A 26,622-nucleotide genomic window follows, 5' to 3' on the forward strand; every position below is an offset into this window, starting at 1 on the left:
TGAAGCCAGCCCAATCGGCCTTCTTATGATTGATAAACGTCCGGCGCTCAGAGGTTATAAAGTCGGGTGGTCGGTCGATGGTGAGAATTATGGGGAGGTGGTCTGACCCCAAAGAGATGACGGCTTGCCAGGATACGTCACTCAGGAGATAAAGGGATGCAATGGAGATGTCTGGCCATCTGCTGCACCTTCTCGTAATCGTAGTGGGGGCATCCTCATTCACCGTGCAAAACGTGGAGCTTTTAATGTGCTCTGCCAAAGCCATGCCACGCTGGTCGTTATCTAGAGGAGAATGCCATGAGGTGTGATGCGCAGTAAAGTCCCCTAGAACCAGACGATTATGGTCAGATAGTAACCCACTTATGTCGGGGTTGTAAGCCTGGCAATTAATCGGGATACAGCTACCAACCGGCAGTATGTACACGTTGTATAGCTCTATCTCGGCAGTACCGGACCTAACTGCTACCCCCATGCATTCCATGTAGTGGTCACTAGTGCCATGCGCAGGCGAGATAGGTTTTTATTGCACGTCATTCCGTTTGTAACGCCTCGAAATACTGATACATACATATATTCTTGTCTCGACGTCCTGAGTCGATCTAGCCAGTCCGTCCGTACTTTTGTCGAAATCACAATAGCGGTCAAACGCGTAAAGCTAGCCGCTTGAAATTTTGCACAGATACTAAGTATTGATGTAGGTCATTGGGGATTGCAATTTCGGTTCAGATTTGATTTAGCTCCCATGGAAACCGATCTCCCGATTTGACTTCTTGACGGAGGCCCCAATTTATGTCCGGTTTGGTGGTGTGTTCTCAAGATTCGGCCCGGCCGAACTTAGCACTCTTTTAATTGTTTTAGCTACTTTTTTCAAGGCATCACCAAGGGCTGAGGTCAATAAGTATGTAACTATGGGTTGCCCAAAAAGTAATTGCGGATTTTTCATATAGTCGGCGTTGACAAAATTTTTCACAGCTTGTGACTCTGTAATTGCATTCTTTCTTCTGTCAGTTATCAGCTGTTACTTCTAGCTTGCTTTAGAAAAAAAGTGTGAAAAAAGTATATTTGATTAAAGTTCATTCTAAGTTTTATTAAAATGCATTTACTTGCTTTTAAAAAATCCGCAATTACTTTTTGGGCAACCCAATATATGGCGGTTAAAGGGTATAAAAAACTCGACCTGGCCCAAAACGAAAGTCATTTTTTGCTTATTCGCCATTAATTATCGCGGGAGCTGTCTGCGTAAATGATAAATGTTTTCTACATTACAATGTTAATTTTTTTTATCGGAGTAGTCGACGCTTTGTACTTATCATATCCACCTGACGCATTAGTAGTATTATAACGAGTCACACATAACAAAAACAATGCTACAAGCGATTGCCATATAACGGGTATAGATGGGTCGTTGAAATTTCCTTTGATAAGAAGTTAACAACGACATATTTGTTAGTCTTGTGCTGTGCCCGATGGCCTTTAAAAAAAATAGAAGAACAAATTTAATATTGATATGAATTTTATGAATGTTTTTTTTTTTTTTTTGGAAACCACTTCTAACGCACCTCGTGCCCTGTTTGGGTTATTGTCTTAGATTAACACAATCAATTATCGAAATTATTGGCACATCAAGTATTTCTATTAATTCGAAACCGTAAATATCGTTCAGATGTTAACGGGTCTCGCTAGCGTCCAGTTCACCGTTTAACAATTTTAAACGAAAATTTGTTCTTGCATTAAGACCAAGTGATACGGCATCTACCACTTATTCAAAAATATTTCGCTGCAACAACACGGTAATATTTATGTGTATTATAAATATTAATTAATTTTGGAAACGGTGATAACTCAACAATGTCAAGGAGTAACATTTAAAGTTGAAACGTGCTAAAACGAAAGCCAAAAGTTGTGTTTTGTATATAAAATATTATTCCAAAAAAGATTCTCCATGAAAAATAACTGTTAAGTGCAGTGATAAGGAAAAAGTTGTTAAAATTTGTGTCAATTGTTGAAACCACCATAAGATATGGGCAAAAGAAGTTTCAAGTCCCATTCCCATAAACTTATTTTTTCGTCCTGTTCCTGTTTTTTCTATTCTCCTTTTCTGCTAAGGGTGGGGAATGAAAAAAAAAATTCCATGATTTCTTCGAATATCTCAACCAGACCTAACCAAAATAACCATTGCTGTACCCATTTCTGGGAAAATTTTTAAACGTTTTAACCTTTGGAAGAATTCTTAAAGTTTGAAGGTCTAGAACTGGATAACCTTTGGGTTATATACCCATACTAAGTATAAAACTCTTGAAAATTGTGCACTCCATGGTAAACTATCGATATTCGTTACATTCGGTAGTTTTGACATATTTATACCCTCCACCATAGGATGGGGGTATACTAATTTCGTCATTCTGTTTGTAACACCTCGAAATATGCGTCTGAGACCCCATAAAGTATATATATTCTTGATCGTCGCGACATTTTATGTCGATCTAGCCATTTCCGTCCGTCTGTCCGTCCGTCCGTCTGTCGAAAGCACGCTAACTTTCGACGGAGTAAAGGTAGCCGCATAAAATTTTGCAGAAATACTTTTTATTAGTGTAGGTCGGTTGGGATTGTAAATGGGCCATATCGGTCTATGTTTTGATATAGCTGCCATATAAACCGATCTTGGGTCTTGACTTCTCTAGAGGGCGCATTTCTTATCCGATTGGAATGAAATTTTGCACGAAGTGTTTTGTTATGATATCCAGAAACTGTGGCAAGTATGGTTTAAATCGATCAATAACCTGATATAGCTGCCCTGTAAACCGATATTGGGTCTTGACTTCTTGAGCCTCTAGAGGGCGCAATTCTTACCCGATTGGAATGCAATTTTGCACGACGCATTTCGCTCTGACTTCCAACAACTGTGCTTAATTAGGTTCAAGTCGGATGATAACCTGATATAGCTGCCATATAAACCTCTCTTGGGTCTTGACTTCTTGAGCCTCTGGAGGGCGCAATTCTTATCCGATTGGAATGAAATTTTGCACAACGTGTTTCGCTATGACTTCTAACAACTGTGCCTTAACGAATACACACACAAATGGAAAGGATTTTGAAAAACAACAACTTTTGTCAAAAACCGAAAAACGACGAAATTTGTTAATTTTCCTGAAGCAATTTATTTTGAATTTCTACGACCCATAGTACAAATTCGTTGTTTAAAGGCACCCTTTGCAAGCCAACATATACCCAGCCACCACATGTGATTTGCTGCACAGCTTCGGTGTGGTGGCCGTCCGTCTGTCCGTCCGTCTGTCTGTCGAAAGCACACTAACTTTCGAAGGAGTAAAGCTAGCCACTTGAATTTTGCAAAAATTCTTCTTATTAATGTAGTTCGGTTGGGATTGTAAATGGGCCAAATCGGTTCATGTTTTGATATAGCTGCCATATAAACCGATCTTGGGTCTTGACTTCTTGAGCCTGTAGAGGGCGCAATTCTTACCCGATTGGAATGAAATTTTGCACGACGTGTTTTGTTATGATATCCAAAAACTGTGCCAAGTATGGTTTAAATCGATCCATGACCTGATATAGCTGCCATATAAACCGATCTTGGGTCTTGACTTCTTGAGCCTCTAGATTGCGCAATTTTTATCCGATTGGAATGCAATTTTGCACGACGTGTTTCGCTATGACTTCCAACAATTGTGCTTAATTAGGTTCAAATTGGTTTACAACCTGATATAGCTGTCATATTAGCCGATCTGGGGACTTGACTTCTTGATTTTCTAGAGGGCGCAATTCCTATCCGATTTGGCTGAAATTCTGCATGACGTATTTTATTATGACTTTCAACAACTGTGTCAAATTAGGTTCAAATCGGTTCGTAACTCGATATAGCTGCCATAAAAACCGATTTTGGGTCTTGACTTCTTGAGCCTCTAGAGGGCGCAATACTTATCCGATTGGAATGAAATTTTGCACGACGTGTTTCGCTATGACTTCCAACAGTTGTGCTTAGTTAGGTTCAAATCGGTTAATAACCTGATATAGCTGTCATATAAACCGATCTGGTATCTTGACTTATTGAGCCTCTAGAGGGCGCGATTCCTATCCGATATGCCTAAAATTTTGTACATCGGATCCTCTCATGGCCATCAACGTACAAGTTTATTATAGTCTGAATCGGCCTAAAGCTTGATATAGCTCCCATATAAAACGATCTCTCTATTTTACCTCTTGAGCCCCCAAAGAGAGCAATTCTTACTCGAATTGGCTAACATTTTACACAGGTCTCCAACATATATTGGTTGCCCAAAAAGTAATTGCGGATTTTTCATATAGTCGGCGTTGACAAATTTTTTCACAGCTTGTGACTCTGTAATTGCATTATTTCTTCTGTCAGTTATCAGCAGTTACTTTTAGCTTGCTTTAGAAAAAAGTGTAAAAAAGTATATTTGATTAAAGTTTATTCTAAGTTTTATTAAAAATGCATTTACTTTCTTTTAAAAAATCCCCAATTACTTTTTGGGCAACCCAATAGTTTAATTGTGGTCCGAAGCGGACCATATCTTGATATCGCTCTTATAGCAGAGCAAATCTTGTCTTTTATCCTTTTTTTGCCTAAGAAGAGATGCCGGGAAAAGAACTCGACAAATGCGATCCATGGTGGAGGGTATATAAGATTCGGCCCGGCCCAACTTAATACGCTTTTACTTGTTCTTCTTAACTATCGAGAACATCAGAAACAATGTTCAGCTGTGGTCATTCTCTCCTGGTGCTGGTGACACTTGTTAGGTTATTACCTAAAGTGATCAGCCGTGTATACTGCTCTAAGTGGAGGCAAGCCGTTCGGACTCGGCAATAAAAAGGAGGTCCCTCACCATTGAACTTAAACTTGTATCGGACTCATTGATAAGAGAGAAGAAAAACGTAATAAAAACCCTAACTAAATGAAAATTTAAATAAAGCTGCCATATAGACCGATCGAGAGATCTCGATCGAGAGATATCCAAATCTGCACCGATTTTGAGCCAAATTGCAGAAATTGTCGAAGAATCTAACACAATGCACTGTCCCAAATTTCAGCGAAATCGGACAATAAATGCGCCTTTTATGGCCCCAAAACCTAAAACCGAGAGATCGGTCTATATGGCAGCCATATCCAAATCTGGACCGATCTGTGCCATATTGTAGAAGCATGTCAGGGGGCTTAACTTTACTCACTGTCCCAAATTTCGGCAACATCGGACAATAAATGTGCCTTTTGTGGGCCCAAAACCTTAAATCGAGAGAACGGTCTATATGACAGCTATATCATAATCTGATCCGATCAGGTTTAAATGAAAAAAGGATGTCGGAGCTCTTAAGGCAATTCATTGTCCCAAATTTCAGCAAAATCGGTTAGTAAATGTCGCTTTTATGGACCTAAGACCCCAAATCGACGGGTCGGTCTATATGGCAGCTATATGCAAATCTAGACCGATCTGTGCCAAATTGACGAATGATATCGAAGGGCCTAACACAACTCACTCTCCCAAATTTCAGCAAAATCGGATAGTAAATGTGGCTTTTATGGACCTAAAACCCTAAATCGACGGATCGGTCTATATGGCAGTTATATCCAAATCTGGACCGATCTGGGCCAAATTGACGAAGGAGGTCGAAGGGCCTAACACAACTCACTCTCCCAAATTTCAGCAAAATCGGATAATAAATGTGGCTTTTATTGGCCTAGGACCCTAAATTGGAGGATCGGTCCATATGACAGCTAAAACCAATTCTGGACCGATCTGAACCAAATTGACGAAGGATGTCGAAGGGCATAACACAACTCACTGTTCCAAATTTCAGCAAAATCGGATAATAAATGTGCCTTTATATGCCTAAGACCCTAATCGGCGGATCGGTCTATATGGGGGCTACATCAAGATTTAGTCCGATATAGCCCATCTTCAAACTTAACCTGCTTATCGAAAAAAAAAAGAATTTGAGCAAAGTTTCAGCTCAATATCTATATTTTTAAAGACTATAGCGTGATTTCAACAGACAGATGGACGGACATGTCTAGATCGTCTTAGATTTTTACGCTGATCAAGAATATATATACTTTATAGGGTCGGAAATGGATATTTCGATGTGTTGCAAATGGAATGACATAATGACTATTAACTTTATCCGATTTAATTTAATTTTAGAACACTGTGCGCCATTTGTACCCTTACTTGACCATAATGGCAGGCCACTTATTCTTGAACAGCACCCATTAATATGCAATGGCAGTCGTTGCAAGTTTATATTGTGTATTGTTTATAAGTGATAAGTGAAAATATTGTAGAAAACAAATATTTGATATTTTTTCGCAAGTGCTAGTATTGTAGATATAACCTACTACCATTCCCCTTTATATCACATGCCCTTCTCGTCTACAACTTCTAAAGGTGGCAACTTTCCATAGAAAGGGAAGCTGTTTTCGTTTCAATGAATCACAAAAAGAAGCACTTCGTGGCCATAATAAAAGTGATTTTTATGCCTTGTGTGTAATTTTACTTTTCGGTCGGCACAATTGATGTCTTAATTCGAACAAACAAATCACTACAATCAATAACAATGGCCGTTAACACTAATTAAACCTCATTTATATCTGAAATAATTAAGAGCTCAAATCAAACACCAACGATGATTTTGTTACCTCAGGAAAGTGGAACTTCTGAGGAAGAAGAACGGAGCACAGAAACAATCAAACAAGCAATCAAGTGACATTAAATATTGATTATAACGTAATGACCATTGATTTCAACATTGTTATCGTCCATACACTGATAGCGTCATTAATGCAAACACCAAATGCGGCCCTACCTTTAGCTGGCAGGCGAACAGACGAATGGTCTTCATTCAAGCTTTGCGATTGCTAGCGCTGTTATAAGTTTCAACATCACAATGATGAATAGTTTGCGATAAGATAAGGCAATAGAGTAAGTACTCCAAGGTGTATACTCGCAAAAACTGTGTTCATAATTGGAATATCTTAGGAAATCTATGTCAACTTACTCATTTTAAATAGTTACTTTGAATAGTGTCAGATTTTTGGCATAATAGCCTTTGGGGAATTCAGTGAATCTAACTCATGATATGGGTTAATCATTATGTACGAGAACAAAAACTAGCAGTGGACTAAGAACAAAGTAGATATTGAAAACTATTACATGACTTAAAGTCTCAAAGATGTTGCCAAGATGTTGAAAGGGAAAGCCAGAGATAGCAACTGGTTAGAAGACTGCAACCAAATTAGGTGTAATGGCTTCAAAGGCCGTGCGTTGATATGTCGTATTTGAATCGTATTTATTGCGAAAACACCTCTAAGTTACAATTACCACATTTACCACGCTCGACCACCCTGTCTATTAACTGTACTTTTTCCCAATGCACGTATTTTCGTGTAATGACAGATTTTTTTTTCTGCGACAATTACACTACTTCCATATTGCACATGATTCTGTGCATCTGATGGCAGTTGTATTGATGATAACGAACGCTAGACAACGGCAACGTTGCGCCCAGGCTGCTCCGTGCGCCCAGGCTGCTCCGTGCGCCCAGGTTCAAATCCCGACCGGGCTCCACCGAATTTTTTCATTTTCAAGTTTTTTCCAGTTGGGGCGAAGATCACTGAATTTCAAAATTTTTGTTTGTGTCTCTTTTGAGATGAGCCTAATGATCGAAGATTTTCTTTACAAATGGAAAAGGAAAGCCAGAGATAGCAACATACACCAACCCCTATGGGACGCGTTTTATCTTTGGTTAGAAAACTTTTCAACCAAAATAAACGAAAAAAAACCTTTTGTCTGTAAAATATTTTGCTTATCAGCACTAATTGATGCTTTTATGGCAATTCTCTTATCAATGTATACTTTGCGATTTTATATTCTAGGAAGGAATTTATGAAATGGAAAAATTCCTCATTCAATGCTATGGGTGATAATCTAATTACGTTAAATTCTCCAACTTGTGGCTCTGCCACTTAATACCTCGGAGATTTTGGTTTAGGACAAACATTTGGTGCCCACGGCGCAATCTCCTAATGTAAAACTGGAGTTTCCCTACCAATTATTGTCCGGTAACTAATCCAGTCCTTATGTGATTACTTCATTTGAAGTCCCATCTCAAGCTGTTGTAACTTTTTTTACATCGTTGCACCTTAGATGCCTCCGATAACTATCAGTGGCCCTACCTCGGATGCAGGAGTACGTCCTGTTGTTGTAACCGAATCTTTTCGTCCTACCAGTAATGGTAGACTAGTCGTAGTGGCTCCGAAGAAAAGTGTTTTTATATACAGACTGCGTTCTGGAACATCTGTAGAGGACATCGCTGCCTACATTAGATCAAACATTGGTGATGTAAATGACAATGATTTTAAGATTTATAAGTTTAATTACCTCATACCGCGTGATATTTCATCTTTTATGATAATTGTGCCTTCTAAAATATTTGATTTAATGGTGTGCAGTGAATTTTTGCCAGATGGCGCATTGGTTAAGGAGTTCGTGTCCAGGGAGAGAACTAATGCCGCAAGTCGTGTAGTTATTCTTTTTGTCTCTTCTGCTTCAAAAAACTTAGTTCGTCTTTACCAGAATGTTGGAGTCCCGAATATTAAACCTAGGGACATCTATTTGAAGTCTTTCGGTAATGACTTCAAGATATTCGTTTTCACGGAAACCTGGCATCGATAATAGTAAACATTTTTCTGATCAATACCAAGTTTATAGGTGTGATAGAGTAGGTAGACTGGGTGGAGGTGTGCTTATAGCTGTTGTCAACTCCATGACTTCTGAATTGGCTACACTTACGGATAATGATGATATTGATATTGAGATGATATTGATATTGAGTCAAGATGAAATAATTCGGCCAGATTCCCATTGTAACGTGCTCTTATATTTCACCGAATTTGGAGATATATCACTACCTGAGTCATTCGGAATTGATAAGGGAGGCATCGGATCTGGATGCAGATTCCGAACTTGTTTCTACCGGTGAATTTAACTTACCCCAGATATCGTGGCTATGTGCCTGTTTCATCAATAGTTTCTTCATTTGGTATGGATACATACTGAGAGAACATTTTTCACCAGTGCTATTTTCAGATGAATAACATTCGTAATGTAAGGGATAGGATTTTGAACCTGGTGATTACCTCGATCGAGGACGTGTCTTTATGTAGATGTTTGCCATTTGCGGAACCAGAGAATGGATACTATCCGACTTTGTCGGTTGAAGTTCAGTTGCGTCGTGATTTGATGAAAGATATTCCAGTAAAAGATACGGAATTTAGATTTAATTTTTGGCAGTGTCGTCTGACGATTCGGAGATATGCGATATGTTTGCAGATTTTTTCCAAAGTAGTTATTCCAAATTGTCTTCCTGTTTCAAATATGCTTATGACATTAATAGGTTGAACTATTTTTCTATTCTATTTTTTCTATTTTTTTTTTCTATCAACCAACACGCAGGGGAAGTCCCCTATGAATGCAGTGCATTGCGTTGGCGAATGGAAATTAGGAATTGGAGGGGGGAAAGGATGTAGTGTCTATTGGCATTTGTCTTAAATCTCTGGATGTCATAGCGGGTGGGAAAAACATTAGACGGAAGTCGATTCCACATAGGAACTGTTCGGGCGAAATAAGAATTCCCTCTATAATGCACTGTCTGGTCCGTTGGCCAATCAATCACAAACGAGGGTGAGTTCTTAGAATGTCTAGCAATTCTGACAAACATCCTTACATCAGGAATAAGAAGACTAATATCAGACGAACACACAGCATTAAAATACCGATAGAACAGCGCCAAACAACGCACATTCCGACGATGTTCAAAGGAGGCAATAGAGTTGGATATCCTACTGTCGCCAATCAAGGAAAGATTTTGAAGCTCTAGCCCATACATGTGTGAACATGGTATAGATGTTAAGAATATCAGAAGGAGTGAAGTAATTCTTACACCGTTTAAGGAAACCTAAATACTTGAATGCTTCTTTCGACACTTCAAATACATGTTTAGCCCAATGGACATCACTTCGTATCTCGTTGCCCAGAACATCAAGAGCTTCTGATTGCTCAACATCTATACCATTGATAGACAAAGATTATCGTAATGGGTCAGCGAATCGTTTGTGTGACAACAAAAAGCACTGAGTCTTCCGTGCATTTAAATCTACTCGATTCTTTCGACCCACTCAGAAATGGCCCATAAATCCTGGTAGAGTGTATCGTCCATAACCCGCCTCTTGTCCTCAATCTCTCAAAGACTCGTCCTATGGTCGAATGGCAGAAATTACTGTCATCCACAAATGAATAGATCGGTTTCGATGTCTGACTCAACAGATCGTTGTTGAAAATACGAAAAAGAGAAGGAGAAAAAACAGAGCCCTGGGGTACACCTGTGGTCAATTTATGCTCATTGGATGTGAACCCATCTATAGCGACTCGTATATTGCGGTTTCTGAGAAAGCTCGAAATAAATCTAACGAAACCATTACCGACACCGAAGCCATTACCGGCGACAAGCTTTGATAGTAGTGCACCGTGTCTGACCATATCAAATGCCTTAGAAATATCCAGCGCCACAACTTTACTCTAACCAAACTGGTCTTTTGAGCGACTCCAATGTCCCGACCGAAGTGCCATGAGCTCGCTCGTAGAGCGATTTCTGCAGAACTCATAATGTTGTTCGCTCAGTGTTGTTCGCCTCACCCTTCTTAAGTATTGGCTGAACGTTCGCAACCTTCCAGTTTGCCAGGAAGACTCCCACACGGTAGGCAAGATTGAAAAACAGTTGCGTAATGGACGAGTATTGCGAAATTATGTGCAATACCAAAGCTGTTTGAACTGCTTGTTTCTCGTAGGATATCCCATTTTGTCACACAAATTTTTTCACCCTACCAACATGGCTTTGTAAAGGGGAGGTCGACTTTGACCAACCTATTAGAACTGAAGTATCCTGCATATGATGATTTTGTAAACAGATTTCAAACAGATGTGGTGCGGTACTGTGGTGCATGATTTGTTACTGATTAAACTTGACATGAAGGGTTTTCCAACTGTTCTTTTGAATTGCATAGCTTCTTATTTACAAGACCATACACAGAAAGTTTACTTTAATAAGGATATAGCTGCTTATTCTGGTGTTCCACAGAGCAGCCATTTAGGCTGTTCGTTCTTTAGTTGAATGATCTTCCATCAGTTATTCAGTCTTCATGGATTTTAATGTTGGTAGATGTGTGTAATTTGGATTCTCCAGATCGGCCACTCTGCTTCCAGAGCGATCTTAAGAAGTGCAAGGTTTCAAGGTTTGACCTAATCAAGGTGATCATTATATAGGTTCTTATAAATCCTTTACTGATCTTGGTGTTATTTTGGATGGTAGATTACGTTTTAATTTGCACATTGTCTCGTGCATCAATAAGGCAAAGTCGTTGTTGGGTTTTATAAAACTGTAGCCCAAGGATTTTGATGATCCAAGCGTTTGTTTACAAGCTTAGTCTGGCCTTCATTCGAACACGGTGGTATAGTTTGGAACCCATTCTACAAGTGCTACTTAGATGGGATTGAATCAGTCCAGGTGCAATTTCTTCTTTTCGCGCTTAAGGGCTTACCATGTAGCTCGACTGAATTTCTTTCCCCCTACGAGAACCGCTTAAAACTTATTAACTTACCAACGCTCGAAAGGTGACGCTTGATGCTTAGAACCTTATTCATTGTGAAATTATTGGTTCGTCAGATTGATTCCCAATTCTTGACCGGCGAATTAAATTTTAATATTCCTCTCCGAAATACTCGGCATTACCTCTTTGTCTACCTTTAGTGAGATCTAATTACGAATTAAACAATCCGCTTCGTTCTTTGTGTGATGTATACAAGAAATTGTAAAATAGTATATCCTTCACCGATCCTATTGATGTAATAAAGAATTCTATCCTTCTTCTGTAGTTTGTGGTAGAAGTTGTCAGAGAAGACTGTTCATATTTATTGCCCTTTTATTGTTGTGTAATATCTACAGCGGTCAAAAAAAGTATTCATCATTAGCAAAATTGATAATAAATTCACTTATTTTGGGTAATTGAAGAAAATTTAAAGTAAACAAATAATGCAGTTTTATGCAATAGTTTATTTTTCGTAATATGTTTTAAAATAAATTCAAAAAATAAATTTAATTAGCGCAAAAAATGCAATTTTATATAATAACACCAAAAACAGAACAAAAAAAGTATTCATCATTGATGTGCTATCATCAAAGTCAAATTCAAATATTATTTGGGAATCCCCCTTTTCTGTTTTATTTTGTAAAGGAGGCTTTGCCCTTGACAGCAAATATTTAATTTCATTGAAAATATAGTTTTTGTCAAAATGGGTCGTAAGCAAAACGAGGTTTCTGATGAGGTAAAAGTTTTGATAATAAAACACCACAGGAATGGTTTAACTCAAAAAACTATCAGTGAAATATTAAATAGACCACGATCTACTATACAATCCATCATCAGAAAGTGGACAGAAACGAAAACTGTTGACAATAAACCAAGATCTGGTCGACCAAAAGCACTTTCAGTTGGAGATGTGCGTTGGCTAGTGCGGCAAGTTCAGAAAACTCCGAAGACAAATGCGACCATTCTTCTTAAAAACACTATGGAATATTTAGGGAAGGAAGTAACTACACAAACAATTCGAAATACACTCAAAAGGCATAGTTACAGAAGAAGAACTGCACGTAAGAAGCCCTTTATAAATAAAATAAACCGAGTGAAAAGGCTAAACTTCGCAAAAATGTATGTAAAACAGCCCGAATCATTTTGGAAAACAGTCATTTTTGCAGACGAGAGCAAGTTTGATCTTTTTGGGTGCGATGGAAAGGTCATAGTGTACAGAAAACCAAATACAGAGCTTGAAGAACGAAACACAGTTGCTACTGTAAAACATGGTGGAGGTGGTTTAATGGTTTGGGGGTGTATGGCGGCTTCAGGAGCGGGAAATCTTGAAATTATTAATGGAGTAATGGATCATAAGTATTACATTGACATTTTAAAGAGGAATTTAAAAGATAGTGCTGTAAAACTTGGGCTTGGTAATAACTTTCAATATTATCAAGATAATGACCCCAAACATTCTGCTTTAAATACCAAGATGTGGATGCTGTATAACTGCCCCAAAGTCATTAAAACTCCTCCTCAAAGTCCCGACTTGAACCCAATTGAACATCTTTGGGAACATCTCGAACGCAAATTGAGAACGCGCAATTTTTCGAGCAAAAGTCAAATGCAACAGGTGATAATGGAGGAATGGACTAATATAGACCAAAATATAACCGCTAAATTAGTCCAATCGATGTCAAACCGTTTAAAAGAAGTTATAAGACGCGGTGGTCGAATAACAAAGTATTAATTTTTTTAAATTATGTTATTTATTTTTTTGTTTTTTTGCAATGATGAATACTTTTTTTGTTTAATTTTTTGTGTTCAGCTGTAAAATGGCCCTTTTTGTTCCAATAAATACTATTTTTTTCTTTAAAAACAATGAAATTGTGTACATATATATCACACAAGCACTACTGCATCATTAGTTTAATATGTTTTTATTCCAATTGTCTTTTGTAGACTTATTAAAAAAAAAACATTGAATGATGAATACTTTTTTTGACCGCTGTATGTTGCTTTAGATGTTGATCTAACTCAAGTGTTTAATTGACTGTGAAACTTCTGTAGCCAGTATTACCCCATATTTCAGACTATGGGTTGTACGCATCCCTATGTACTGGCCGGTGGCCTCCTCAGTGTGGGAACGATAAATATTATCATATAACACATTTCAATTGGATCGTAGTGCAATGTTATGACTACCTGTTTCAAGGACTTTGTCTTTCTCCTTTACATTCCACGTTCTAGACACCCATTATCGATATACAAAAGAAAAAACCTTTTCATTCATTACCAGCTGCAGTCTTCGTTTTCCACTGACTTAAATAATTTTAATCTCGGTGATTATTTCTTTTGACAGAGTGTGAAGGTTTTATCACTATTCATTGCGCTATTTTATGTTTGAATTGCAGTTTTAATGATACTCTCGTTCATTTCAAGTATTTGCATTGAATATCGGTGAAAATGCTTGCATAAATACAACAACAAAAAAGCCTCTTAAATCCAACAAATAAAATAAACCAAAAAAAAAAAAAAAATACAAAAATACATTGGACAAACAAAAACAATTTCTATGAGCTTTAATATTATTTATGATTAAATATTTTTTATTTGCAGGTGTACTTGTTCATACTCGTAGCTCTCCCTCCCTTTCATAAAATAACATTTTTTAATTTGACAAGTTAAGCTGGCGTGATATTGGTATTGCTTTTGGGCATTCAAACAAATCTGGTGGTGTTCTTATATTATAAACTACAATATAAGAGCCAAATGAGTGGCTCGTTTGCGATTAAAAAATATATTATTTTTATAACGATTGTTATTGATATCGCATAAGTATTTTAATGAGATTTAAATTATAAGAATTGTTAAATGTATTAATTTAGCCATTGCGCCAGTAGTATGCACATGGAATAATGAAAATAGTGAGGAGATCAATTCGTTAGGCTAATAGCATTAACAAATAACAATGATAGTGTTTGGTGCGCAGGGCCGAATCTTATATACCCTCCACTATAGATCATTGCAATAGCAGGTTGTATGCGAATTATATTCTACACCACCACTGAGGTTCAGGGTATTATAATTTTGTGCATTTGTTTGCAACGCTAAGAAGGAGAAGAGCTAAACTCATTGATAAATATACCGATCGGCTTAGAATCACTTCCTGATTCAATTTCGCTATGTCCGTCTGTCTGTCTGTCCATGTATTCTTGTGATCAAGGTACATAGGTTAGGTTAAATGGGTTGCCCACCAAAGGTGAATTCACTCGGAAGCCAGTTTGTCCAATTGTAGTATCCTAGAGAGAGAAAGGGAAGAGAAAGAAAATGTGAGACCTCGGAGGTTATACACGAATAAAGAATAGACAGGAGGAGTGGAGGTAAAGAACCTCCTGGCCCTACGCAAGCATGGATCTACCTACGCCGTGTTGGTAGCACCCCCCGTCGGAACCATCCTGTTCCCTCAACAAACCTCAGGAGACATACCAGAGGTACGTTCGCAAGTTCACCCAGATCATAGATGAATCGGCTCCCCAGAAAGGAGAGCCTACGTCTTTGCAGACCCAGAGAGGAACACAGCAAGTGCTCGATAGTCTCCTCCTCATCCTTATCGATGCAACTCCCACAGAAGTCATTGTGCGGTATCCCAATGCGTGCCGCCAAGCGGTCTATGTCACAGTGTCCGGTTAGGACCCCTTTCAAGGTACTCATCGACCTCTTATCGAACGCCAGAAACTCCCTGGTCCTCCTCTGGTCGATGACTGGCCATAGCGCCTTCGCAGTCCGGCAACTATCCACCGAGTCCCACCTCGCCATCAACGACGCCCTGGTCATCTCATCTACTGTGTTCAGTAGCTCGACAAATGACACGTAGGTAAGACCGATAAACGGCCGGCTCGGCGCAGACGAACCCATCCTGGCGCACTCATCCGCCCTCTTATTTCCTGGAATCTCTTCATACCCAGAAACCCATGTCAGCGTCACATCGTGGGCCCGGAGCCTATCGAGGGCATCCAAACAATCCGCCCCCCATCTCGACCTCACCATCCTCGACCCCAAAGCCTTGAGCGCCGCCATACTGTCCACATAAATTCTGAGTTTCGATGGCAGTAAGCCTTTTACCAGAATTTCTCTTGCGGCTATTGCAATGGCATAGACCTCTGGCTGAAAGACCGCACACTCGTCCGGCAGTCTCAGAGACATACTGATATTGAGTGCATCAGTGTAGACTCCCAATCCAGTCCCTGACCCCTTCTTGGAGCCATCGCCCTTCATTCGTCCCTCTCAGGAAGCGCGACCGGCGGCGCAGTTCCGAATATAGGCCTGAATGGGCTGCATATTCAGCATCTCCTCCAGGCGTGCCTGCGGTGCGGATCTCAGTGCCCCTGTGATCCCGACGCAGGCCAGTCTCTGGACTTTCTCGAACTCCCTCGCACGCATCCTCTTCCCTACGGCATTCCACCATACTAGTGCTCCATAGGCCAGTACTGGTCTTACAACTTCCGTATACAGCCAATAAATCATCCTGGGAATCACCGCCCATTTCCTATCAAACATCCTCCTGAAGGAGTAAGGAGGAGTTCCTCTTCCAGGACAGTTGCTAATCGAGGACTATGTGCTTCGCCTCCTTCGACAGCCGCAGAGTGATCCCGTCCAATGATGCAAATCTGAACTCTGGTATCATATATCTAAGAGTGAAGAGCACCAGCTCCGTCTACCCTGGGTTGGCCCTCAACTCATTTCTGATCGCCCATCGCGACAACCACCTCAGTGACCCCTCCATGATCTCACTGATCGTCGACAGAAACTTGCCTCGGACACGACGTCGTCCGCATAAACGATAATCCTCGTGCCTTCCCCACCGAGATCCATCAGAATTTCAATAAACACGAGATTCCATAGAATCGGTGGTCATCCGCCTTCTGACCACACTATCTCCCAGTTTCGCATTAATGATTCTGCCATAAAGCATATCATTGAGAGATTAATGGGTGAATCCGCTTGCGGTCCAGTGCGGCGACTATCGGTCCTATTCCCACATAATTGAAGGCCCCCTCAATATCCAGGAAGGCCGCTGAATTGTAATCCTTCTGTCGTAGAGACGTCTCGACCTCCTATACCACTTCGTGAAGGGCCGTCTCCATCGACCTGCCTTTGAGGTATGCGTATTGCGCTTCACTGAAGTTCTCCGTCGTCAGACCACCTCTCACCTTCAGGGCAATCAGTCTTTCCAGTGTTTTCAGCAAAAACGATGACAGACTAATAGGCCTATAATCCTTCGTAGCACTGTGGTTTATTCTTCCCGGCTTGGGGATAAAGACTTGACTTCCCTCCTTGTTCTTTGTATGTAGGACCATGCCTGCCTCAAGGTACATATAATTGTTATAAAAATGGAAGCCTCAATTTTCGTCCGATTTGGCTGAAATTCTGCACATGGCTGAACTTATGCTCTTCAACTTAATTTATTTTGTAAAAATTTTTTACAGAATCCATGGTGGTGGGTTCCCAAAATTCGACCCGGCCAAACTTAGCATTCTTTTACTATCATTTTTATACCCTCCACCATAGGATGGGGTATACTAATTTCGTCATTCTGTTTGTAACTACTCGAAATATTCCTCTGAGACCCCATAAAGTATATATATTCCTGATCGTCGCGACATTTTATGTCGATCTAGCCATGTCCGTCCGTCTGTGCGTCTGTCCGTCGAAAGCACGCTAACTTCCGAAGGAGTAAAGCTGGCCGCTTGAAATTTTGCACAAATACTTCTTATTAGTGTAGTTCGGTTGGTATTGTAAATGGGCCATATCGGTCCATGTTTTGATATAGCTGCCATATAAACCGATCTTGGATCTTGACTTCTTGAGCCTCTAGAGTGCGCAATTCTTATCCGATTGGAATGAAATTTTGCATGACGTGTTTTGTTAAGATATCCAACAACTGTGCCAAGTATGGTTCAAATCGGTTCATAACCTGATATAGCTGTCATATAAACCGATCTTGGGTCTTGACTTCTTGAGCCTCTAAAGGGCGCAATTCTTATCCGATTTGAATGAATTTTTGTACGAAATATTTTTTTATGACATCCAACAACTATGCTGAGTATGGTTCAAATCGGTTCCTAACCTGATATAGCTGTCATATAAACCGATCTTGGGTCTTGACTTCTTGTGCTTCTAAAGGGCGCAATTCCTATCCGAATTGACTGAAAATTTGCATGACGTATTTTATGCTTACTTCCAACAGCTGCGTCAAATTAGGTTTAACTCTGTTCATAACCTGATATAGCTGCCATATAAACCGATCTGAGACTTGACTTCTTGAGCCTATTATTATCCGATTTGTCTGAAATTTTGTACGACAGATTCTCTCATGACTGTCAACATACGTGTTTATTATAGTCTGAATCGGTCTATAGCCCGATACAGCTCCCATATAAATTGATCTCTCGTTTTTACCTTTTGAGCCCCCAAAGGGCGCAGTTCTTATTCGAAGTGGCTGACATTTTGCACAGGTCTCCAACATATAATTTAATTGTGGTCCAAACCGGACAATATCTCGATATTGGTCTAATAGCAGAGCAAGTCTTTTTCTTATGTATATCCTTTTTTGTCTAAGAAGAGATGTCGGGAAAAGAACTCGACAAATGCGATCCATGGTGGAGGGTATGTAAGAATCGGCTCGGCCGAACTTAGCACGGTTTTACATGTTTTTGTCTCCCTATGCAATGTATGGCAAAGTATTGTCCCTTCTTACTTTCCGCATTTATTGTCTGATTTCGCAGAAATTTGGTATATCGGGTTGTGTTAGACTCCATCCCTGTTCAATACGGTTCACATTTGGATGTAGCTGCCATATATTCCAATCTCTGAAATTTTGCATAATGAGTTCTGTTAGACTCTTCTATTCATACCGAGTATGGTCCTTCTTGGATATGGTAGAGATCGGACTATATTTAGACATGTCGAGCAAAAAACTTGTTAAATTTTCAGCAGCTGGTGCACTTACTTCTCTGGTGAAATTATATGGCAATGTCCCACTTGAATGCGCTTACACTTTGTATCCGATTCAGCGTATGGGGAAGCGCAAAATGGAGAATAGGAAATCATTAACACTCCCATGTTCGTTTAAAGCGATACATGTTCTTGTCATTTATGATAGTGACAAACACTGAAAAATATTGCTTACACACAGGAGTGCAACTATGTATGCGGATAAGGAAGCACCCGCTTACGCAAGAGCGCCAAAAATGCGCTAGTTTCAGCACTACAGTTTTTTGCATCTGAATAATCCATTTTAGCGCCGAATTCAGAGCAAGAAACAATTGCGCTTCACGGAAGAGCTTACAGCATGCACACAGAATTGTTAGAGCTTTCAATGTTATGAAAACTTTTTGCTGGGTAACTGCTATGGGTTCTTGAAGAGAGTTTTTACCGTTTTGTGACGTTTAATATCTATATCCGAGGTGGTGGCCCAGCCGAACTTAATTACTTTTTTCTTGCCACCATTTTGCCTTAGGTTGGTTTGTTCCCTTTCAACATTTTATGTGCGGACTAAGTCCATTTGTTAAATCTTACCCATTATATTACGTTTAATGTCATTCAATCAAATTCACCTGGAAAAAGTTGCGATACATTATCGCTACCAAATAATTGCTGTTATAACATTTTAATGATACTTGTACTAATCTACGGAACACACATAAAAACTTTCGCCTATGTTCTTGTTTGTGGTTCAGAGAGAGAGAGTAGTCGTTAGGGAAAATTTTGTTAACCGCTCATATGATCTTAAGTCACGTGATAAACGTCACGGTCACAAACGAAAAAAATTAGTATATAGCACCCAAATCAATCAATTGTGATATGGGTATCATTATCGTCTGAGACTAATGGTATTGACAATATCACACAGAGTATTTAGCTATTTTTTGGCCATTAATGATAAGGATTAGTTTAATCTTTTCGTTGAAATTTATTTCCAACCCATTTTCGCTAAGTTGGGTATTAATAAACATTAGATTGAGTTTGTGATTTATATGAAAATCATAAATTATGTTTGATTATGACATCTCTGTTACTTACCTACCACCATTAATCGTATTTTTAAAACTTTGAAAAACAAGTTATGACTCATATCTAAATTGGAAAAAATCAACAAATGTATAAATTTGTTGAACTCCTAAAGGTAGGTTTACTCTATAAATCGGTAAAAAATTCGGTTGATATTCGCCATAAGAGGCTGCAAAAAATATAAAAATTAAAACTGGGCTTAGCCCGGCCGACATTGAAACTGTATGTTTAGAGCAACAGCCAGAGAAATTGCCTTCATCTTGGAGTTCCAAGCCATTGACACAGAACAAAAGCGTTTGCCATAGGGCAAATAATGTTTGACCTGTTACATGATAAAAATAATAACAACTAAAAGGGTGCTAAGTTCGGCCGGGACCAGTATTATATGCACTCCACCATGGAGCACATTTTTGAAACTCATAACAAAATATCCTATGCAAAATTTCCGGTAAATCTGTTAAGAATTGCGCCCTCTAGTGGGCCAAGAAGTCCGATCCCCCAATTTGAATTCTTGAGCGCCTGGAAGCCACAATTGCTGTGCGATTTAGCTGCAATTTTGCATGTTGTGTTCTGTTATGACTTTCAACAACTGTGTTAAGTAACGTTTAAATCGGTCTATAACCTGATATAGCTCCCATATAAACCGATCTCCCGATTTGACTTCTTTAGCCCCTGGAAGCCACAAATTTCGTCCGATTTGGCTAAAATTTTGCACATAATGTTCTCTTATGATTTCCAACAACTGTGTCAAGTACGGTTCAAATCGGTCAATAACCTGATATAGATCCCATATAAACCGATCTCCCGATATGACTTCCTGAGACCTTGAAAGCCACAAATTTCGTCCGATTTGGCTGAAATTATTGTATGTATGTAATGCTCTGTTATGACTTCCAACATCTGTGTCAGAACGGTCCAAATCGGTCTATAAACTGATATAGCTCCCATACAAACCAATCTCCCGATTTCACTTCTTTAGCCTGGAAGCCACAATTTTCGTCCGATTTGGCTAAATTTTGCATATAGTGTTCTGTTATGACTTTCAACAACTATGTAAAATACCGTCTAAATTGGTCTATAACCTGATATATCTCTCCTATAAGCCGATCTCCCGATGTGACTTCTTGAGCCTCTGGAAGCCACAAATTTCGTCCGATTTTGCTGAAATTTTACACGTAGTGTTTGGATATGATTTACGACAACTGTGCCTAGTACAGTCGAAATTGGTCTCTAACCTGATATAGCTCCCATATAAACCGGTTTCCCGATCTGAATTATCCATTTTATACTCTACACGGCTACTGTGTTACAGGGTATTATAACTTAGTGCATTTTTATACCCTACACCACCATTGTGGTACAAGGTATTATAACTTAGTGCATTTGTTTGTAACACCCAAAAGGAAGAGAGATAGACCGATTGATAAGTATACCGATCGACTCAGAATCACTTTTGATTCGATTTAGGTATGTCCGTCTGTCGGCCCGTCTGTCCATGTTAATTTGTCTACAAACTACAGGTCGCAAATATCATCCGATCGTCTTCAAGTTTGATACAGGCATGTTTTTCGGACTAGAGACAAAGCCTATTGAAATTGGAAAAAATCGGTTCAGATCTGGATATAGCTCCCATATATATGTTCGCCCGATTTGCAGTAATAATGAAAAAAAATGGTCAGTTGTTAAGAGATTATCTCGAGATTTGACAGTAAGGATTTTTTTATGACTCTAGATATTTCTTGTGAATTTCATAGACATCGGTTCAGATTTAGATATAGCTCTCATATATATATATCGTCCGATTTTCCCTCCTAGAGCTACTGCAAGCGCATTTATTGACCAATCTTCCCAAAACTTCGTACAACGATTTCCTCGACGAACTCCACAGTATCTGAGGAGTTTGCTCGAAATCGGTTCAGATTTAGATATAGCTCTCATATATATATTCGTCCGATTTGCAGTAATAATGCAATAAAATGGTCATTTGTTAAGCGATTCTCTCGAGATTTGGCAAGAAGGATTTTCTTATGTTTGTTGACATTAATGGTGGATTTCATTGAAATCGGTTCAGATTTAGATATAGCTCTCTTGCATATATATCCCCCGATTTTCGCTCCTAGAGTCACTGCAAGCGTATTTGTTGACCAACCTTCCCAAAACTTCGTACAACGATTTCCTCGACGACATCCACAATATCCACGAAGTTTGCTCAAAATCGGGTCAGATTTTAATATAGATCTCATATATATGTTCGTCCGATTTGCAGTAATATTGCAATAAAATGGTCTTTTGTTAACCGATTCCCTCGAAATTCGGCAGGAAGAATTTTCTTATGTTTGTAGACATTAATGGTGAATTTCATTGAAATCGGTTCAGATTTAGATATAGCTCTCATGCATATATATCCCCCGATTTTCGCTCCTAGAGTCACTGCAAGCGTATTTGTTGACCAATCTTCCCAAAACTTCGTACAACGATTTCCTCGACGACATCCACAATATCCATGAAGTTTGCTCGAAATCGGGTCAGATTTAAATATAGCTCCCATATATATGTTCGTCCGATTTGCAGTAATAATGCAATAAAATGGTCTTTTGTTAACCGATTCTCTCAAAATTCTGCAGGGGGGATTTTTTTATGACTCTCGACATTACTCGTGAATTTCATGGAAATCGGTTCAGATTTAGATATAGCTCTCATGTATATATCGTCCGATTTTCACTCTTAGAGCCACTTCAAGCGCATTGTTTGATCAATCTTGCCAAAATTTTGCACAACGCTTTCCTCGACGACTACCACATTATCTGAGAAGTTTGCTCGACGCATGAAGAACTTGACAAATGCGATCTATGATGGAGGGTATATGTACGATTCGGCCCGGCCGAACTTAGCGCGCATTTATTTGATGCGACAGTTTCTACTTCTCAAATGTCAACCAATAAAATCTTCAAAAGTGACAGCTACCAAAATGCCGGGTGATTGCAAATAACACCTCCTGTTGGAAAACTCTTAACAATCATACGATAAAAGAGAATGCACGTTAAATATCACACCAGGATAATAATTTTTAAGCGGATATCAATTACTCCCCCTCTCTGTGTAGGGTAGTGCAAACGATTTTGTTAATTAAAATCCGGTTACCATGGATATTGCCAATTGAATTTAAGCTTGAAATTGATACAAAGCATTTAATTAATATGAAGTGTATGTGTAATCCAACGTGTTTTAACAAGCTAATCACAATTGTAGAAATTCAATGGAGTGACCAGGCATAATGCCATTTTCATTTTATTGAATGTTTTCCCATCTACCAGCCCCCGCACCGCCTCATAAGCGAGAGAGGGTGAGAGAGAGAGAGCGCGCTCCCATTATTAATGTTTGCCACAATCTTGTTCAGCCCAATATTGATTTTCTTTGTATTTTCTATTCCAGTGATAAATTCTACAAATCGCCGCCATGGGTGATATGTTTCGCAGTGAACAAATGGCTTTGTGCCAACTCTTCATACAGCCCGAGGCAGCGTATGCCTCAATAGCGGAACTGGGCGAGCTGGGCTGTGTGCAGTTCCGTGATGTGAGTATGAACTATGGGCCGTTAGCTAATATTCAACAAATCAATCATCGATAAGTGATGATGATTGCGATGGCATTGAGCCAATTTTTTTCTGCTAGCCTTCACACATTCACCCTCAGAGGGCTTAGCCTTAGTTATGAAATATGAACATAATCGTTTGATTTTCTTGGCATTTTGTTAATGGTATGTTATGTCTAAATCTTCTCGCCCCGCTGCAGCTTAATAGCGAGGTAAACCCATTTCAAAGAAAATTCGTTAACGAAGTTAGGCGTTGCGACGAATTGGAACGACGCATTCGTTATGTGGAAGGTGAGATGCGCAAGGATGAGATTGTGTTGCCCAAACTCGAAGAAGAAAACGAGCCCAAGGCCCCCAATCCCAAAGAGATTATTGACTTGGAGGCCCACTTGGAATCAATCGATACGGAGTTGCGTGAATTAAGCCAAAATGCGACGAGCCTTCATTCGAATCTGAATGATATGAAAGAGCTGAAGGCTGTCCTTGAGAGCACAGAGCACTTCTTTGATGACAAGGAAATAATGAACTTGGACAGCAGTCGTTTCCAGGACCCCAATGAGGTGAACCCCGGCCAACAGCAAAGAGGCCAGTTGGGCTTTGTGGCCGGAGTCATTAAACTTGAAAAGTTCTTTTCCTTTGAACGCATGTTGTGGCGCATTTCCCGTGGCAATGTTTTCCTGAAACGCAACGATTTAAGTGGCATGCTTAAGGATCCGGAGACCGGACTGCCGGTCATGAAGACAGTGTTTGTGGCCTTCTTCCAGGGTGATCAACTGAAGCAGCGAATTAAGAAGATTTGTGATGCCTTCCATGCAGCCATTTATCCCTGTCCCAGTGCTCACAATGAGCGCATGGAAATGTTGCGAGATGTGACCACACGCCTGGAGGATCTCAAAGTCGTTTTGAATAGTACAGATGATCACCGTAACCGAGTGCTGGTGGGAGCCTCGCGAAATTTGCCCTCATGGACTGTTAGCGTCAAGAAAATGAAAGCCATCTATCACACGTTGAACATGTTCAATGTTGATGTTTCGAACAAATGCCTCATTGGAGAGGGCTGGTTGCCCCAAAGCGATTTCCAAATCGTAAGTGATGCCCTGAAGGTAGGCTCGCAGCGGGTGGAAAGTTCCATTCCTTCATTTGTCAATGTCATTGAGACCAACGAGCAGCCTCCCACATATAATCGCACCAACAAATTTACCAGTGGTTTCCAAAATCTCATCGACTCTTATGGCGTGGCCTCCTATCGTGAGGCCAATCCCGCTCTGTACACTTGCATCACATTCCCTTTTCTGTTTGCCGTCATGTTTGGGGACATGGGTCATGGTCTGATTCTGGTGTTAATCGCCTCGTTCTTGGTCATCAAGGAGGATCAGTTGCGCAAGATCAAAGAGGAAATTTTCAACATTTTCTTTGGAGGCCGTTACATTATCCTGCTCATGGGTTTATTCTCCTTGTATACGGGTTTCGTGTACAACGATGTATTCTCCAAATCCATGAATATTTTCGGCTCCAAGTGGGCTGTGCGCTACAACACAAGCACTGTTATGGAAAATACATATTTGCAATTGGATCCCACATATCATGTGGATGGTGTTTACCCCATTGGCCTGGACCCCATCTGGCAATTGGCCGACAATAAGATTATTTTCCTCAATACCTACAAAATGAAGCTGTCCATAATCTTTGGAGTGGTGCATATGATCTTTGGCGTCATCATGTCTTTGGTCAACTACACTCACTTCCGGAAAGGCATCAACATGATCATGGACTTCCTGCCTCAGATAATATTTTTGGTTCTACTCTTCGGCTATATGGTGTTCATGATGTTCTTTAAATTTGTCAAATATACCGCACAGACCGACGAGTTGGCCCTAAAACCCGGCTGCGCTCCATCAATTTTGATTTTGTTCATCAACATGATGTTATTCAAACACCAAGAAACCTCGGAGGGCTGCGAAGAGTATCTATTCGAGGGTCAAGATTCGATGCAAACTATTTTCGTAATTGTAGCCGTCATATGCATACCATGGATGTTGCTGGGTAAACCCATTTACGTTATGCTAAAACGGAAAAGCAATGCCAAAACCAATGGCGATGTAGAAAGTAGTGCTCCAGCCAAACCCTCTGGGGGTCATGGCGGCCATGGAGGCGATGACGAACCCATGGCTGAGGTTTTCATACAACAGGCCATTCACACCATTGAATATGTGTTAAGTACCATTTCGCATACAGCCTCGTACTTGCGTTTATGGGCTTTGTCTTTGGCTCATGCACGTAAGTCTAAAATTGTCTCCCGCAACTTGCCCAATTCAAGTCTCTCTTACGGGTGAAACCCTTTTGTTTATCTTTTTAGAATTATCTGAAGTATTATGGACCATGGTTATGTCTATTGGTTATAACGTTGAAGGCTATACGGGTGGCGTTATGATTTATGTAATTTTCAGTGTTTGGTCTAATCTGACGTTCAACATCTTGGTTATAATTGAAGGGCTTTCGGCATTTTTGCATACACTGCGCTTGCATTGGTGGGTATTTCACATATGTTACGAATATATCATGGCAATTGTAACAAATTCCGTTGCGTTTCTCTATTTCCTAGGGTGGAGTTTATGAGCAAATTCTATGAAGGTTTAGGCTATGCCTTCCAACCTTTCTCTTTCAAAACTATATTGGAGGAAAATGATAATGCCTAAAAACTGGGAAAGCATCGTCCTTCTTAGCTGTACTGTGGTTGCTGCCTAGAGCTGCACTAAATTATTGAAACATCTTATTAATTATTCGACATTAATAAATGCACGTTTGAAACTTTTGATTTTATGCCTGGAGTGTATGAAGATATGACTGTGTCGAAATCAATTTTGTATACTCACCAGCATAGATTTTTCATCTCATTATAACCTCCATCATAGGATAGGGGTATACAAACATTGTCATTCTATTGGGTTGCCCAAAAAGTAATTGCGGATTTTTAAAAAAAAGGAAATGCATTTTTAATAAAACTTAGAACGAACTTTAATCAAATGTACTTTTTTACACTTTTTTTTCTAAAGCAAGCTAAAAGTAACAGCTGATAACTGACAGAAGAAAGTATGCAATTACAGAGTCACAAGCTGTGAAAAAATTTGTCAACGCCGACTATATGAAAAATCCGCAATTACTTTTTGGGCTACCCAAAAACATCGAAATAATGGTCTGAGACCTCAAAAAGAATAAATATTTTTGATCGCCATGGCCTTTTAGGTCGATCTAGCCATGTCCATCCGTTTGACTGTCGCACAGTGGGAGAAAATCGAAAAAAG

At 39.6% G+C, this 26,622-nt stretch overlaps 1 protein-coding gene across 1 annotated transcript; it reads left to right on the top strand.

The window, feature by feature from the left end:
* The first annotated feature begins 1,656 nt into the window (after nucleotides 1–1,656).
* On the top strand, nucleotides 1,657–26,106 carry LOC106084813 (V-type proton ATPase 116 kDa subunit a1). Its single transcript, XM_013248735.2, has 5 exons — nucleotides 1,657–1,790; nucleotides 23,162–23,302; nucleotides 23,521–25,597; nucleotides 25,677–25,848; nucleotides 25,923–26,106. Exons 2-5 carry the CDS (start codon nucleotides 23,186–23,188, stop codon nucleotides 26,014–26,016), a joined length of 2,460 nt encoding a protein of 819 aa, XP_013104189.2. The 5' UTR covers nucleotides 1,657–1,790; nucleotides 23,162–23,185; the 3' UTR covers nucleotides 26,017–26,106.
* The last annotated feature ends 516 nt before the right edge of the window (nucleotides 26,107–26,622 follow it).

The sequence above is a fragment of the Stomoxys calcitrans genome, chromosome 3, assembly GCF_963082655.1.
Source record: "Stomoxys calcitrans chromosome 3, idStoCalc2.1, whole genome shotgun sequence".
Classification (NCBI taxonomy): domain Eukaryota; kingdom Metazoa; phylum Arthropoda; class Insecta; order Diptera; family Muscidae; genus Stomoxys; species Stomoxys calcitrans.

Excerpts from the sequence above, each read along its gene's own strand:
- LOC106084813 (XM_013248735.2), top strand. The coding sequence starts at position 23,186 with ATGGGTGATATGTTTCGCAGTGAACAAATGGCTTTGTGCCAACTCTTC. Across the intron at positions 23,303-23,520 it reads GCTGTGTGCAGTTCCGTGAT|CTTAATAGCGAGGTAAACCC; the intron begins GTGAGTATGAAC and ends GCCCCGCTGCAG. Across the intron at positions 25,598-25,676 it reads TTTGTCTTTGGCTCATGCAC|AATTATCTGAAGTATTATGG; the intron begins GTAAGTCTAAAA and ends TTATCTTTTTAG.